The sequence below is a fragment of the Aquila chrysaetos genome, chromosome 25 (genome assembly GCF_900496995.4).
Source record: "Aquila chrysaetos chrysaetos chromosome 25, bAquChr1.4, whole genome shotgun sequence".
In the NCBI taxonomy this organism is placed as follows: domain Eukaryota; kingdom Metazoa; phylum Chordata; class Aves; order Accipitriformes; family Accipitridae; genus Aquila; species Aquila chrysaetos.
The window spans coordinates 9,048,632-9,066,314 of NC_044028.1; the positions used below are offsets into that span (position 1 = coordinate 9,048,632).

General features: G+C 41.7%; 2 protein-coding genes across 6 annotated transcripts in view; one reads left to right on the forward strand and one right to left on the reverse strand.

The window, feature by feature from the left end:
* Positions 1 to 6,946, reverse strand: part of MOSMO (modulator of smoothened) — a 33,733-nt gene extending 26,787 nt beyond the window's left edge. The window contains exon 1 of the mRNA XM_030002274.2: positions 6,651 to 6,946. Coding sequence (XP_029858134.1) covers positions 6,651 to 6,756 — 106 coding nt within the window. The 5' untranslated portion in view covers positions 6,757 to 6,946. The remainder of the gene's footprint in view (positions 1 to 6,650) is intronic.
* A 1,129-nt stretch (positions 6,947 to 8,075) lies between these two features.
* On the forward strand, positions 8,076 to 17,677 carry PDZD9 (PDZ domain containing 9). 5 transcript variants are annotated; one of them, XM_030001645.1, is made up of 5 exons: positions 8,076 to 8,304; positions 9,197 to 9,354; positions 11,589 to 11,765; positions 15,662 to 15,857; positions 16,873 to 17,677. In XM_030001645.1, the coding sequence occupies exons 2-5, from the start codon at positions 9,309 to 9,311 to the stop codon at positions 17,234 to 17,236; spliced, it is 783 nt and encodes a 260-aa protein (XP_029857505.1). In that variant the 5' UTR covers positions 8,076 to 8,304; positions 9,197 to 9,308; the 3' UTR covers positions 17,237 to 17,677. The 5 variants fall into 5 exon arrangements, with proteins under 5 accessions (XP_029857505.1, XP_029857502.1, XP_029857507.1 ...); XM_030001642.1 differs by having other exon boundaries at positions 9,212 to 9,354; XM_030001647.1 differs by having other exon boundaries at positions 9,212 to 9,354; positions 11,594 to 11,765.
* Positions 17,678 to 17,683: the final 6 nt, after the last annotated feature.

The window sequence follows — 17,683 nt, forward strand, 5'->3', positions numbered from 1 at the left end:
ACCTTTCCCGCAGTATGTACTGTCTATAAAGCAGATTTACAACTACATACTTCTGGAGTAAAGCATAGGATAGACAGAAAACAAATCTGTATCTGCACATACTGCATATAATTTAGTTCTATAGTAACTGTACATACCGCCATGAAGTAAATACTTTAAAGAAAAAAAAGTTATTCCAAATACCTGAAACAAGTGCCTTAGCAAAAGCACCTACTATCAGAAAAGACAAATGAAATACCTGTTATTCTTAGATTTTTTTTTCCTCTGTTTATTAGAGTAAAACTGTGATAGGAAACAAAGGTTAAAAAAAAAAATCATCAAATTAAAGCTTTGCTGCTAACGCTAACAGAAGTTCCTGTGATAAAAGACACCACCTGTATTTTACAGAGGAAGAAACTGAGGTACTACCACAGTAACTTTCCAAACTTTCCAACATCTGAAGTCGGTCGTGCCAGATGCTAGATTTGAAAGGTAAATACAAGTTACTGGCTGCCAGATCTGTACTCTATAATCAGGTATTTCTTACCTAATTCTTTAACACTAATTAGAGAATGAGGAATTCAACAGGATTTGGTGGGAGGCAAACTTCCTCTGCACACTAAAGGGAAAACAAAGCATTCACCTAACAGAAGCAGTATTAAGTTGTATTTGTTAAAAAGCAGATGTAAAACATCAGTTCCTCTATGGACAAAAACAATTGGCGCTCTCATCTCTGCTCTGGCAGGCTCAAATAACCAGGCTGACACAGCTCTCTTTCATGAGATTCTTCCTACACATAAAATAGTTCCATATGTTTAAATGTTGAGTGATTGAGCAAGCACAAAATTAATTCATTACAACAATGCCTTACTATTAATTTTTCTTGTGCCTTAAGGCCTGGTCAATTACAGAACCCAAGCACAATTCAAACACTCTGCTTTGTCAGATTTTTACATCCACTTGAGAGACATCTACAGTCACGAAGTGGAATAGAAATGTTAATTTTAAAGATGGCACTGACACTCCCAGTCCAGGCACACCTATTAACAGACTGCTCTTGTTAGCGTATTCAGATTATATGGGGTTTAGATTCTTTGCCAGTCCTTACTAGTTCTTATTTGGCTTTTGTACTGTTGTTTTTAAGGCACTGGCCACAGCTCTAAAATGCAAGTACTGTTAGCAGTGCCTGCATCTTACAGCAAGTCCCAATCGCCTCATTGTCCAGATCAGCAACGTATCACAGAGCACCACCTTTCCCTTCTTGCTCAGGCACATGGGGGCATCTACCAAAAGGAAAGTGTTTTCCTAGAAATTATGTTGCAGAACCTAATTTTAACACTCTGATGTTCAGATGGCTTTAGAGACTGCTTTTCAGCAGTCACTTCTTTCTAGGGCATAATGGCACATAATTCTCCATTCTCTGTATCATCACCCCAGCGGTTTTTTTTTGGTTTTGTTTTTTTTTTTTTAATTCTCAGCATGCAATCCAAACAGGTTCATGAAAGGGCAAATAACTTCTCCTGTCACAGTCACTACATGATAGAGTATAAAAAACATTAGGAAAAAGTAATGTTGTAGAATTGCTTCCTATCATGTCCCATCATTCTCTGCTGAGAAGAACTGCGAGAAGCATGCTGTGCTTTGAGTATACTGCAAGATGCTTAACAAACGATCACCAGAATCCTTTTACGGACAGTTTTTGAAAAGCCAACTACCCATACATCAAAGAAACAAACCAAAACACTATCTACTTCAGCACAATGATTGCCCTATACCACAATTCCTCCACAGAGGACCACTGTATATTAACAGTTTCTCAGCACAGGCCCTAAAGGGCAGAAGTAAGTGGTAATGTGCCATACTGATTTTTACGTATCACTACTTTCTGAGCAGACAACTGCATTTAGAACAATAGTGCTAGCTGGAACTCAAGTTTACACCCTCTTTTAAGTTGTTAATGCTTTATTTATTCTGTTCTATCTACTGTATTCTATTTAGAAATACTGGTTCATTCAAGTACCTTCATGTGGTCTTGAGTTTATTCCATGTACAGTCAGTGCTCCAAGTAGAGAAAAATATTTCAGTGGCAATGTGGTCTCAAGCTCAGCAGGAGCCAGGAATCACTGCTTGGTCATATCACCTGTGATAGTTCATTAAGCTGATCCCAACAAAGCTACAGCTCCTGTTGGAACTGCGGAGCAAAATTCCTCAGGAAGAGCTATCACGTGCAGAGGAATAACACTGAATAGCAGTAATTTGCCACTTAGTACTAGACAGCTTATTTCACATGAGCAGGGAGTTAACTGCCTCAGGAGGAATGGCCTGCTGGGTATAGCTTGCTCTTCTGTAAAGGCCATACATACCACTGAATCTGGAAGCATACTTCACAAATAAAAAAGCAACTGAGTACGCAAAACCAAGAACTACACATAATACTTTGGAAGATACATGGAAAGGCAGCATTTGTAAACAAAACAGACAATTTAAAGTAAGTGGCATGTTGAGATTCACAATTTACTATCATACTGTTACTGCACAGCATGGTACAGAAGGCAGTTTAAATGAAAAGTATAATTCCTAACATAAGTGACCTTGATGCTTATGTCACAGATGCAAGATGAAATTGGAAACTCTGCCGAACACTCATATCACCCGAGTCAGCAGTGCTGTGCATATGCTGAGTGGCCTGGCCATAACATTATACTGTGTGTCCCATTGTGATATATGTATCAACATAACAGGATGCGATAAATACTTGCTTTAGAAGTTACCCATCAGAGTTTAGCAGCCTTAAATTCTGACATCCATATTAACTTAATGACTGCTATAAAAAAAGGTACACGTTGTTCTGTAAATTGGAATCGAATGAACAATCACGCTACATAGGAAGGGATGACTAAGTCACATAAACAAACCAATAGCTTAGCTTTCTGAAGGGGGATTTCATTTGATTAAATTCACCCCTTGAATTATTTCACCTATCCTAAAAGCATTTCAAATTGTCAACCCTCCCCAACATGTACAGCTTTTAACAGGTCTAATTTCAACTGTGCATACTATTCATACCATTTTCCCTACAAAAGGGTTGAAAGCTGAAGCTAGAGCAACTTCTATTCTCCCTCCTCCCCTACTGAAGACAAAATACCAAAATCATTAAAGACCCTCCCACACAAAAAAGGAACATATGGACACAAAACTATCAGCTTTTAAAGTTGGATCGCAGAAGTATAGAGATACAGGAACAAAATTCATTACTATTGAAATCAGTGGGAACTTAGGCATTGCCTTAAATTAAAGCCAACTCTCTCCTTATTTCTCACGTAGAATATCAGTTTGATAAGAAAAGGGTGTCAGTGCAAGATACCGAGAAGCCACTGGTTTTGAGATTGGAGTTATCAGTGTCCTGTACTTGCAAACCATGAACAACTAAACCTCACCGACAACTCTCTGAAAGAAAAATCCATTTAATTTTCATCTTTCCTTTATAATCTTAAAGATGTATGAAGTACCTGAAACCAAGTTAATGAACAATTCTTACAAAACTACATAAAGAAAAAGCGCCCAATGGAGACTTGGACCCACATCCACAGAGGTGTGGCTCCTCTGGCCTAAAGACAGATAAGCATCTGAAACCTTCAATGATCTCAGTTGCAATCCTTTGCTCATAATTACAATGCTGGAGAGGAATTTTTATAGCCAACATTTTTCAAACGACTGTAAAACTTATCTTAAGGGTAAGATTTAGGAGACTAATCAGCCCTTCCCCTATATCGATTTCCCCAGAACAGAAGCTCCTTTTAAAAAAAATATTGAAAACAATCTAGATTTTTCAGAAAAACATTAAAGCCACTGATTTATTTTGCTATCCAATTTAGCAGAAAATCATCATTATCTCTGGAGTAAGATGTACATGTTGTTTAGCATTCAAATCAGAACAGATTTTTTTTTTTTTTTCCCCGAAACGTAAGCCCAGGTTCCCAACCTTAATGGCTGTAAACAGCTCTGAATGAGCCAATGCAGTGCTGCCCTCCAAGGTTTGCCAAGACCTCTGCTCTATGCAATTCTCAAACAGCTGCAGTATTGAGAAGACCAGGCTGTTCCACACTGCCTTTCAGAACCCCGAGGACAGCAGCCAAGTAGAGAAACAGTATTACTCCCCCTTCTCCTTGGTACTAGGCTGACTTGTAGAAGCAGAATCTATAATCATTCCTATAGGAGATGAACCTAAGAACACAGAGGTAAAGCAAATAAATAGTTTCTTTCACCAGCTGAGAGCAAGATGCTTCAAAAAAACCCACTTCTTAGTGGCACATATGGAAGCTGGATGGCTTGAATGTGGTCCAAGTACGGTAGTCTGCTGAGAGTGCCTGAATCTCACTAGCAGCTGGGACAGGGTTTACCATCAGGGCTGTGTCCTCCTATGCCATACTTCTCCACAGCAGTCTCTGCATAATGAATGGCACTCATAAAAGCACTTCTCTCATAATTCAATACTACAGTGTTTGCTACAGGAAGTCCTTGATTCAATGGGCATCCTTACGCTTCCTTTCTTTACAGTTTGGGCAAAAGGCTCATTTTAGAAGGTCTAAGTACTGGAAATACACATTTGTATTGCTTTTAACCAGAAACTTTACAACAGAGTGCATTGAATCCCATATCAATAAAAATCTACAAGAGAGTCATTAAGGGAGGATGACAGCTAGCTCTCCTTTACAATTTTATCAAGTCGACAATTTGTTCAGCTTCAAAATATAGTAAAAAAAAAAAAAAAAAAAAAAGGCTTAGGTCTGTCAAAACATTATTTGACTAGTGAAGTCCTTCATAAAAATCCACACAGATTTCATGTTTGCCAGCCTAATTAAAACTGTTATTTGCACCTGTAAAAGGAGTACAGCACAGAAATGGCAGATGATTCTTAAGTAATCATCCATCAAGTAACTAAGAATTAATGATTTCTAGGTATAATATTTCAGGAAACATTTTTCTTTAACAAAGAATGTAATGGACTGTGCTTAGGTCCCAAAAGACCTTTCTTTCCATCAGCAATTTCTTCAGATTAGTTTTTGTTATCTCATTTCTATACAAGCAGAGAGAATCCAACATCTTACACATTGCACAGGATCTGTTAACATGAGGCAGGACTTAAGAACGACATACTTAACTATTTAAATGAAGATTATTTTATTTGACTTTATGCCCCTGAAGAAGGGCTCATTACTCCAGCACTGCTGCTGGGTGGAATTGTAAAATGAAAGAACCAACTATTTTATGCAGCCACAGGCAGGAAGATCATCACAATTAGCTGAAGGAGGAACGGTGAATTCATCTAGGGAATTCCTGAATGCTGCACTTCGGGAAGGAGACTCATTCCTCTCCTCTGGACCATGTAGAACAGGCCAGGTTCTAGACTAGGTAACTAGAAGCAATTCAAAGAAACCATAAAGATAGTCTGGTCAGAGGGAATGCCCAGTCATCAATTCCTAATAGCCAACATTTTTAATATTCTACTTCATCAAAATAAAGGAAATATGACTCCATTTGAACCAGTTCAATCCTCTTACACGCACCAAATATTAGGCATGGAAAACACAAGGCAGACTAAGACCAATTTTTTAAACCCTCTTCAAGAATTTATGACAGAAGCCTTTACCCCAAGACCCCTTTTCTCATAGAAATTCTATACCTGTGGTTTGCTTGGAAATTGTAAGTTTAGAAAAAGGTGGTTAAGTTAGTTTCATCTGTTTGTAGTAAGGATGGCTTCCTTTCCTGACAAGGAGATTGGGGTTTCTCTGGGACATGAGATCAAAGAGCAGCCCTCCTCCTTTTATCTCTCCCTGCTCCACTCATCAGAACATGCGGGTCCTTATCAACAGGCTGAAATAAATTGTTCATACAATTACATCATTAGCAAAAAGACAGATGCACAAACCCTTGTTCTTTTAAAGAAAACAATGTCAGATTCTAAAATAAAAAACATACGGGACCTAGGCTTAAAAACTGATAAAAATCAGCATGCAGGAAATACTCTGGAAAAAAACAAAGATGAAGGAAAGCAAGATCTTCCCTGCAACAAAGGAAACGTCTGCATAGTATGAAAGATTCAAAACCTGCCACAAACTACGCAGAGAGACTGATCTAAATTCCCTGTCCAAGGTGACTGAACAGGGGAGACGCAGCCGGGGATGCCGCCCTCGCCCTCCGGCTCTCCAGAGCGCAAAGAGGGTTTATGGGCTTCAGCAGGACCCCTGGGGAGACAGGGCTCCGCAGAGCCCTTCCCCGTCCCCGCCCCCCCCCCTCCGCCGCGCCCGGGGACAGCAGCCGGGACGCACCGCGGGCCACCCGCGGCTCTGCCCGGGCAGGAGGCTCCCGCCAGCTCCGACCGGGCGCTTCGCCCTTCTCCGCGCCGGGGGGCCGGCCCCGGGAGCCCCCCGGGCTTTCCTCGCCCCGGCGCCTCACGCCGGCCCCGCCGCGACCGCGCCAGGGCCCGCGGCCCCCGCCTGAGAGGAGGAGCGGCCCCTCAGGGGGAGCGGCCCCTCAGGGGGAGCCTCCCCGGCCCCCACCGCCGCCTCGGGTCCCGCACGCCGCCCGCCCCCGAGCCCCCCCGCCCCGGTCCCCGAGCCACCTGCCCCCCCCCCCGCCCCCGGCGGGTCCCGGCCGCCGGCCCCCCTCACCCGCGGACTCGCCGGTGTTGATCCAGTCCGGGTTCGCCAGGCTGGCGATGGCGAAGATGTCGGCGGCCAGGAAGAGGCATCCTGAGATGATGGTCAGTTTGTCCATCTCCTCCGGCTCCGGCGGCTCCCGGCTCCGGCCTCCGCCCGGCTCCCGCAGCGGGCCCGGGCCGGGGGCGCCTCACAGCCGCGGCTCCATGGGCCCCGCGCTCCCCTCGGCAGCGGCGCCAGGAACGGGCCCCCCGGACGGAGCCGGAAGCGAACCCGGCGGGCGGGGGGGCGGCGGTTACTCCGGAAGGGAAACCCACTCTCCCCGGCGTTCTCTCCCGGGCGGGGCGGAGCTTGCCGCGGGGGGGCGGGGCCGCCGCCGCAACGGGGCGGGGGAACCCCCGAGGCCTCGGCCGGCTTTCTCGAGGGAGCGGTGCGCGGCGAGGCGGGGCTTGCCGCTGGTGGGCGGGGCGTGAGGCGGGGCTGGCCCTAAAGGGGCGGCAGGTGGCTGGCTGGGCGCGGAGGTGGGTTGGAGAGGGGCGAGGGGCGGGGCGGAGCGCCGCCGGTGGGTGGGGCCTACGGGAGGGGGCGGGGCATGCCGCCGCCTCGGGGCCTGTGGGGGGCGCTGCCGCCGGGCGGTGCGCGCGGGGCTGCGGAGAGAGGGGCGGGGCGGCCGTCGCCTCAGAGCGGGTCTCCGGTGAGAGGCGGCCGTCGCCTCAGGGCGGGTCTCCGGTGAGGGGCGGCCCGCACCCGGGGCCTCGGCTCGTCCTCGTCCCCTCCCAGCTTCGCCCCGGATGGGCCCCAGCAGCTGCCGAGCGGCCCGGTCCTTCGCTGCCCGGCCGCATCCCTACCCCCAAAGGTGTTCGTTTTTCAACCGGGGCACACGGGGATCCCTCCCTTCTCCCTGCCCCGGCCCGGAGCCCTCAGGCTGGGCGCAGCCGGGGCCTCCCCCTCCTCACCGCCCGGCGGCAGGGCCTGCCTTCCCCCACGGGAAACGGTGCACAGAGAGACGGGAGCGAGCGACTCGGTCAGCACTGTGTAAAGGGGGCTGAGGAACGATCACAGATCTGTCTTCACCACAGAAAATCCCTTCGTGTTTCGCTAGTCACTGTCACTCTCTACCCCTTTGAAATGTTGAGCATTAGCTTAAATTTCAGAGTTGCTTCTGGAGCAAGGGTAAAACGGGATGTGGAAGGACAGATTCATGGAGGTTCCTCCAGATGTTACACGACTGTGGAGCACCACAAAAGCGCTACATTGCGTTGCTGTCTGTGCTGTGTGTTTGGAAGAAAACCTAATTAATCTTGACTGGAAATCTCAAGCAAATACAGTGATTTTTAATGACATGCTTTTCCACCGATTCAGCTATATTGAAGCGTAGGGGAATCTGTAGCCAATAAATGAACAATGCACCAAATGGGGGAAACCAGCCCGGTTTTGGACACAGTAACTGTGCTATCGATACTGTCATTCTGGCATGGGAATGCTGAACTAAATTAGTCTAGCAGCCCCCACATCTACAGGTACTTGAAAAACATCTAATACCTTACATATGTTTTTTTCCTTCTAACAGTGAACACCCACCTGTTTTTTCCAGAGCAGCATAAGTGGTCTATACAGAACATATCGGGAAGCCAAGTGGGTAATTGTCTGTGCTGTTTATTTTTATGTAAGTCTTTTATGTAGATGGGAGACTATACAAACAAAATGGAGATATTAGTAAAGTAATCTTAAAGTGTTCAACAGCAATCAGTAGTACTTATTATTTGGAGGACAAGAGCTGTACTTAGATTCTATTGAAATCGCCTATTCTTGACAGATTTTAAGGTTGGAGAAAATAGTAAAACTTTTGATGAAAAACAGCTCAAATTACTCCCTTTAAACAGGGAACAATTGGTGTGTGGAAGAAATGGGGCAATTGATTTTTTATTTAAAAGATTTAAAAATTATATTGCACTAAGTGGGAATCTAGCAGCCTTGAAAATAAGTTATTTCCAAGAATCATCTGCAACTATCCTATAAATTGGCTTTAAGTGGTATTTAAGTAGCTTTTAATACAAGCATTATGTAGAAGTCTGCCTCAAAATGAGCTTGTCTCCAAATAAGTCAGCTTCGTGGCAAAAGGAATAAAGGAAGGAGGGATGGAGAGGGTATACAAAGGGAAGATATGGTTTTCATTGGCTTTTGCTATGCAGGCAAATATGAAGTCAGAAATAGTGACAGAATCCAGTCTTCATACCCTGCAGGCTGTGTGGTCAGTTATTTAATCTTTCTCAGGTTTATTAGGAGATGAGTACATGCCTAAGGATGCCGTGTGGGAGGACACCACCAGCTATAGGTTCTCCAGAAAGCTTTGGGGCCTCAGGCAGAGCTGCGGGATTGACAGACAGGCAGCCTAAATCGAATTACTCCTCTTGGACTGAAACAATGCACTAGATTCTGCCCAACGCCAGACTTCCCTATGCCCGCATTACTTGTGTGGTGCTGGGGCAACTCAGAACCCACCTGCCCCAGCATTCCGAGCAGTTGCTGGGCGTTGTCACCTCCTCACTTGCTTGTAGACTCTTCCTCTACAGGCCATCATGGAGCAGTAGCACATTTCCAAGGTGCTCACCTAGGACACACCTGCCTAGGAGTTTTGGCTCCATAGAAAAAGCTCTTCATCTGGACTCGATGGAACATACACAGTCTTCACCAGCAGCTGGGGATGAAACTAAGAGTGAGTTTCCATCTCTTTTGGTCATTTCTTCCTCTGTTCATTTCCATTTCCTCACTTCTGCCCCAGAACTACTCTTACAGTCCTGTCTTTCAGTATCTCAAACTTTTTAAGTCCTTCTGCTACCAGTCAGTTTATTTTTTTTCACAGAGCCCCCAGTGCCCCAAATTTTCTTAGTATCAAGAGGCATTCCTGCTCTTGAGGTTGAGTGTTTGGAACGGAATTGTAGGCAGATGACAATAGGAAAAGGACATTTCTTCAGCAGAAGAGGATTGGATGAGATCCTATGCTGCTGCCTGCAGAAACTGCAGAATTGAAGGGTGAACTTGGAGAAAATCAGGACAGTGTCAGGGGAATTGTAATGTAAGTTCTGTCAAGTGTCTAAACTTTCTGTAGCACAGAACAAATTGAAAATCCACCTTCCTTGGAGACTATATAGACTGATATCAGGTATAGTAAAAAGACAAGAGTCTCATCTAAAAGTGTGAATGTTAGCATTCCTCCAAAATGTTTTGAAGGCTTTGGATTAGTCACAGCTTTCATGGTCTTAAGGCTCTCATGTCCAGCAAGATAACTTCATGCAATAAGAAGATGCTTAAAATCAGGATTCTGGCTTCTAATTAAATTTAGCTAGATTTATTATTAGCATTCTTTGTTTTTTGTTTCACTGCTGATCATTTGATGACCTACAACTGCTCATGAATTTTAATGGAATTTGCTGAATAATTTTGGCTAGAAAATAATATAAAGTAGCCTTACTTCTTATCATCTGTTTACATTTATTGGCCTGGGAGTTAAGTACTCATTCTGGAAGCAGGAAACTAGGATTCAGTTCCCTCTTCTGGCTGAAAAAGATTGAAACACACGTTGAAAAGTGACCAAGAACACCATAGGAAAGGTTTCAATCTGTTCTACTGATACTGTTCCGCTTTGCCTAAATTCCTGAGCTGGAAAAACAGTAGCAGCTCAGACATTCAACCTCTCAGGATTATCAACAGATGGAAGTGTGTTCCAGAGTGAGTCTTCCTTTGCTTTTCTTGCATGACCATGAAAATTAAGTATTTCATCCAAATGAAATGTAGTATTCTACTCAGCAACAAAAAAATCCTGCATTTTTCATTGAGAAGAAACAAAATATTCAAACCATTCCTGCTTCCTTCTCTGTTTTTCAGTTCAGCAGCCAAACTGACAAGTCAAATGTTCACATTTCTGTACTTTCAATCTTAATTCTTTTATAGACATTCTGTGCTGTCATTTAGAGCCTGATCCAAAGCTTTACTGAAGCCATTAGGAAGATGACCAAGTTTCTGTATTTTAAAGAGGGGTAAAGTGGTAGGAATTTTCATTAAGTGATTCCAGACCACTGGATACGGTCTCAAGAGTTAAGTTATTGCTACTCTACTGTCAGAAGTTACATTTAGAGATTAGATCTTAAAACAGAGACAAAAAAAGTCATTTTTAACAGAATACAGTTTGCTATAGGAGTCTCAAGCACTTGTGTGACAGTCTTAACTTTTCCTGGCTCTCGATGAGGAGAACAGGCTTGAGAGATGGAGGATTTCTTTATTACCCTATTATGTTTCTTGGTGGAGACACTGGGATAATGTCATTCATATTGTATTACTTGTATTGTCCGTTTTAATGGATAGCGGATGCTCAAGAGTATTTTATTTCTGTAAGTGCTAAATATGGCAAGTACAGTCCCTTCCCTCATGTCAGCAGAGGGTATGGAACCAATCTGCTGGAAATTTAGAAATTAATCTCCTTTATAAATATCGATTTGAAAAATCCATTTTTTATAGGAATTCAATCTTTTCTGGAAGTCCTTAACAGCTGACAGCTCCTCTGTTCTGTTATTCTGTACCCTGTTCTCTACCTTTCCTGAATATATCGCCACTAGTAATGAATACTTAAGTAACAGCAGAATTCCTTTTTCTCTTGGTAAAATGTGTGACTTTTTAAGAAATAAGTTTCTAAGTAAAAACTACTTGCAGTATATTTATTTGCAGAAAGCTAGTTTATGGGGTACACTAACTTTTTATAAGTATTGCTATTACGGCTTTTTGGCAGCAACTCAGCAGGCAATGCCTATCTAGAGAAGCAATTAAGGGTGAGGGACTTAACTGTTTGGACAATTAAGAACGGGTACAGCACCTGCTCAAATGACTCCTTAAACCTTTTACTAAAGAATGATATCACACTTTCAACTAGTAAAATTTTACTCTCACTTTTCAAAGGGCAGTTGCCAGCACTGGAAAACATCTCTCAGCACACACTGATTGCAGCATTGAAGGCAAATATTAGGATGGGTGAACAAGGATTGGGTCTCATAATCATACAGAATGGGCCATATCTCCAGATAACAAGCCTTGTTGAGAAAAGCTCTGCAGCTAACAATGGAAAGCTGAAACCAGGTAAAAAAGAATCAACAGTGATATTCAAATTTAATAGCACTGAAAATATTCTTGTTCTGCATTTATGCTTTGAGCCCATCTCTGATTTATTTACACTTACACAGATCAAAAGAAACTCAGTTTAAAATTATGGAGAAAAGAAACCAGCACAAACTATATAAAGCTCAGTGCCAACATTCCACTGTAATGAAATACCTGTGATCTTAAAATAGCTGATATGGGTGACTGTTTCATAATCGGATCAAGATTTAAGTCTATATCTTGTTCTCCAGCAAAAACAGATCTCCTATTCATCAGCAGGTTTGTCCAAAAATAGTTTGACTATTACATTTATATAGCAACTAAACTTGAATAATATCATTCTTTGTTCAGTCCATTATTGTTCAAGTAATTTCACTCTACAAGTAACACAAAACTTCCTGAAGGCTTGAAATTAATTTGCCTTATTGTCTGCTTTTTCTTTCTCTTTATTATACAGAATAGTTACAAAGTAGCAATGGACTAATCTCTGTGCTCTAACAATCCTTGCAGGTGTTCGTTTGCTAAATGCTTTAAACCTGAAATGTGCCATATTAGTACTAACAGACTATTACTAGTTATTAAAGTTTCTTGTGGAACATCAGACACCTATATTAAGCTTGTAATTGAAAGCTTTGTAAATTTGACTGCTTCACATGGGTCCCTAGACCAATTACATTAGACTCATGAACTACAGTTTGGGGACGATAGTGTGCTATGTTATTACCAAGTATTAAATTGTCTCTAACACAGAAATCTATGAAGCTAAGACTTGACCGTAATGAAGTAATTTAGAAATTTACTGGCTGTACAGTGAAAATGCATATCTTTAAATTAGAACTATTTCCCCAGCATTGCCTTTATAGTTTGGGCAGTCCTTTCTTCTCACACCTTTCAGAGAGAATTAGAATTCTAAGTACTAGGAAGAAAGATCTACTTGTTTGATGAGATAAAAACCATTGAGTGGAGTTCTTAACCTCTTTTTAGAAAAGGCTTTACACCTCTGATTCGAATATAAAAATCAGTGGAAAACTCCTGAGCATAAAATAGAATTTGATTTGGATTTGAATTAAGTACTTTATTGTTATTATTATTATCATCGTAGGAGCTGATAGCTTTCATCTATTCCCTAAAAAACGCCCTATGGTATACAAAAGCATATATATGATACTGTTGGTTTGTTTGGGGCTTTTTTACATCTATAAGGTAAAAAATACAGAATATTAATCACTGAAACTAAGTAGTTCTATTTGCAATAACTTGAAAAAGGCCAGCTCCAAAAGCATTTTAATAAAACCTACAAGAACAAGGAGTCAAATTATTTATGGCACATGATATGTTTGATTTACTGCAGCAAGTATTGAACAGTTTAAAGGGGGTTGAGGACTGATAACAAACGTTGTCCCTTTGCAGCTGATCTTAGTTTTTGGAGCCAAAATGAACAATTTGAGCATCATTCATGGAGCACCTGGATCTAACTCAGCACATTCCACACACACACAAAAAGCAAACAGCTGAATTTGTTCAGTTCATGTTTAGAGTGAACTTAAAAAAACTTTGTATCTATGACCAAAGCTGTAAAATTTTGCAGAAAAGATAGTATTTTGTAGAAGCCCTGTCTCTTAATGATACCACGGGCAGCACACTTATTTTGGCATTAATACCAATGTACAGAGCATGGGGCTTAAGAAAAATATGATGCACGAATGCACTGCTTAGGAGGGTTTTTTCCAGTGAATTAAGTTTTATCTTTATGGACTTATTTTTTTAGTTAATTAAGATGAGTATTATATGTAATTTCAAACTGGAACCTAAAAGAACAATTTTATTACTGCTTATAGCTTGAAAGAGCTTGTGCCATCCTGCTGACTTTAACGGTGAGGAGGTCGAAATTAGCAGAGGTAGTGGGAGGCACTAATGTGTTAAAATCCTACAGTTAGACTCACCAAACTCATATGTATGTATGCATGCCCTATTCTCCATGCCAGCAAGAAGAAACAGGGCTGCTTAGGATGTGTGTTTCCTCAAAATACCTTCATAGTGCAAGAGGTTATCTCCACATAAATCTTCAGTGGCCACTAAAGGCTATCAACCACAAAACTGATAGGTGAACTGAAAGGCTGGGTGGTTCAGACTCTAGATGCTGGAGCAGAGAAGCAAAATTATCCACGTCTGCAGTTCAGAGATGGCTTTGACTCGCCACAACAGTATTATCAGGACAGTATGGGCAGAAAAAACAGATTCTAAAGGAATCTATTAAAAGCTGAGAGCGTCTTGCAGATATTTTAAAGCATGAGTGCATTTATGTCTATGCATTTTGAAACACATAATTTCGGTGATTTATCTTTCTGTTTGAGACTGAGAACTTACGTAAAACTGTTGGTAAAATGTTTTCTGTTGCTTTTTTGGTATCTGCTACCCTGGTACTTGTTCTAGAACTTCTTGTTTACACCCCAGTAGAACCAGTATCTTGTGATAAGCTAGAGTGGATAGAGGGTGTGATGATGATGGAGTAGGAGTAGTTAGTGGAAAAAGTGAATGAAAAAATGGTAGTCAGTAGTTCAGGTAAACAGTTTTAAAGCCTGTAAATTTTTGCTACAGGCATTTTTAACCCAAAAGGGTTAAGAAGAAAATTGAGCAGATGGAGAGAGGCTCCTTGCTCTGCCTAATATGGCAGCAGACAGCTGTACAGCTTGTTTAAATCCCGTATGCTGTTCTGTTGCAGTTCAGTATGTAATGTTTACCGATACTGGTCCTCTGTGCAACTGTTTCTGCCAGGCTGCTGATAGAGCTGTATAGTCTGATGCAGATTGATTCTGCTTGCCTTTTGCAATGTCCAAAATTACAGGTTTACACAGTAATTGCAACTCCCTCCAACCCCTCGAAGCCCATCTTGTTTATACCCCATGGTATCTACAGGTGCTGGGGCTTCTGTACTCTGTTGTTCTTGGATGGAGTACTGCTTTTTGCAAAACTGCAGCTCAGTGCTTTCCACTGGCAGCAGGTAATTTGAAATTATTTGCAGCCATATCCCTTAAAACAAACACACACAAAAACCATCACCACCGCTTTCTGCTGGAACTCCTCAGTTAGATTCTGCACCAGCTCTTGTGGGCACCTCCTACTTCTCCCCAGCCTCGCTTGACATATTGTCTTGCAATGGGACCACACGTTGGTTTTCAGAGTGGAGGGACAGGCATCAGCCACCAAGGAGAGTCAAGCCCTGGAAACATCCAGGGGCCCAGAAAAACACAAAGTGACACAGCTGTTACACAGATTCTCCAGCGTCCACCTAGGTAAACTTAGCCGCTGTGGAGGAAGGGGTATGCTTGGCTCCATACCAACACGTAAACAGCAAGGTGACATACAAGGGTAGGCAGCAGATATGTATAGACAGGGTATTCCAGCTGTGAAAAGGTACAGGGGAGCAGTGGAAAGATGCCAGCAGAACTGTTTGGAGTGCAGCTATGTAACCTCAGCTCAACCTTGCTGGAGTCTGTCTGGTCCCAAGTAGTGGTCCTGATCAGAGCATTCACCATTGTACCTTTATCTTGCCTAAAAAAAACCACAAAAATGGAGGGTAGTACTGAATAGGCAATCTAAAGTTTAGCGTGTTCACTCAGAAAAAATCCCAAACTAAACAAGTGAACTGCAGCTTTCCTTAGTGTTGTGAAAACATTAGTTCTTAACAGAGCTAAAAAACTTTCATTAGAATAGAAAAAAAAAAAAAATTGCATCCAGTTGAAGAGCTGCTAAACACATGCTTTTACATAAAAATGTGAAAGTATAGTGGTTAAGACTACATATTTTGTAACACAAACATTAAAAAATTGAAAAAGTCTCTTAAACTGATTGCTGTCCATTTTCTTCCTTGACAGGTGATGTTCTAATAAAAATTGGACATGCTAATGTTTTAGGATGGACTCTGCGAGAGCTTAGGCAACTCCTGCACAATATTCCTATAGGAACTACTCTACAAATCAGAGTTTACAGAGATTTTGTTGAAGTACCTCAACACTGGCAAAGTGCAGTTGAATTAATTCCTGAAGTAAAGCTTCCTGTGATGACAGCAGAGTAAGAAATAAGTACTGTACATAACTAGAATTTCACACCTTGCATATTATTCTAGCAAGAAACAAGAAATAGTGTAATAGCTTTTACATTTTAGGATAAAATGTTAGTCTAAAGATTTACTTTCATTTACTTTTCTGAAATAGAAAACTGTGATTTGAAATTAACAAATACCAAAAGAAAAGTTTACTTTTCTAGTTAGAGTGAAGACAGGGTCAGGACCAACATTAATTTTAAATATGGCCCTTCCTGCCTCCACACTGAGCACAAAAAGTCTGGCTGGCAATAATAGCAAAGGGGCCATGTTGATTTGCAATAGCCAAAGATCTAGACAATTACAAGTAGCTGATAATACCAAGATGGAGGTCTTGCTACAACCATGTAAAAAGCTTACCTGTTTCTTAATCAGTCTAACTATTGACAGTGGTTAATGATTATGGCTTTTAAAATTAAACTTCAGGAAAAATAATCTCTTCTTGTGAGAGCTACTGCATACATAAGCTTTTAAAAATAGATTGCTCTCAATTCTGAAGGTGGCTCATACAGTAAGGATAATTAATCTAGATGGGATACAAGGCAGTTACAAGTTTTCCTGAGGCACAAAGTTCTAACAGAAAAGAGGCCTCAGAGGTAGGGGAAGGAACAGAAGTATTAAAAGGAGATAATTAGGCTAGAACAGCAGAAGGGAAGCTCACACAGCAAGGGGCTTTCCAAGAGATTAAACCTCTCAGCTTATGTTTAAATAAATCAAATTATTTGCTCTTCTGAACGAACAGAAAAAGGATAGCTTGCTTTTCTGTTGACCAAATTACAACTTAGCTATTACTTTAGAGTCCAAAGGAAATCATGTGCAAAGGACTATGGACAATAGTATTAGTTTGATATTAGAGGAGTTTCAGAACTGATGAACCTGGCTTTAGAACGAGTATTTGAAAAAACTTAAGGCTCCATGATTAGTTAACTAAATGGCTATGGGAATTATTGCACGTTAAAGTAATACCATGCTGTGTATTTTCAGCACGAGCGAAGACACCGAGGACGAAGACGACACTGGGTCCAGTAGCGATGATGATGTAGACTTGGAAACTTTTCACTATAAATCTTCCCAGCCATACTGTTGTGAGTTCACTCATAAGTTACCATCAATACCCAAAATTTGGCAGATATCCGATACAGGCCAGACACTTAGAGTAGGCACAGACACTGGTTGTGATGCTGTACTTCACGATGATGTTGACGCATTGTGCAATCGTAAGTTTGATGCTAGTGGTGTTAGACCTCCTTCATACCGGGCTATGGAAAACGAGACCAGTTCCTATTCCCCCTGCCCTTCTGTATCAGATACATCCTATTTGGAAGGATTTGCCCTTGTTTCAGAATAGCTCAAAACTTCTTCAAAACCTAGATTTCTGAAGTTTTATCTGTTTTCTTTTAATATATGCCTAGGCTTCAAAAAAATCTAAATGTCCTAAGATATTTGAAATCATATATTAGCTATATAAAGCTGTTTTAGCAATGCCTTCCCGCCCCTCAAAGATGTCTATCAATGCTACTTGTAGAGAAGACGTTCAGAAACATGAGCTCTGCTAGCCCCAGACAAGCAGCAGTTGCAAGCTCTAAGAAGGTCTTATGTTCATCTTTGTTTGAAGGTAAGTTTCTTCATTTACTTGATCTAAGGATCATGGAGTTAGTTTATCAAGAACTTCCTGAACGTACAAGAATACATGGACAACTAGTGGCAATTACAGTATTTGTCTGCATCACAGTAATAATTTTTGATATAACTATTTTTTACATCGACTAAAAGTCACCTTATTTTCTCACTGTAG

Coding starts and splice junctions, on each gene's coding strand:
- PDZD9 (XM_030001642.1), top strand. Junction 9,355..11,588: donor AGCTGGGGATGAAACTAAGA/GTGAGTTTCCAT, acceptor CACTTTTCAAAG/GGCAGTTGCCAGCACTGGAA. Junction 15,858..16,872: donor CTTCCTGTGATGACAGCAGA/GTAAGAAATAAG, acceptor GTGTATTTTCAG/CACGAGCGAAGACACCGAGG.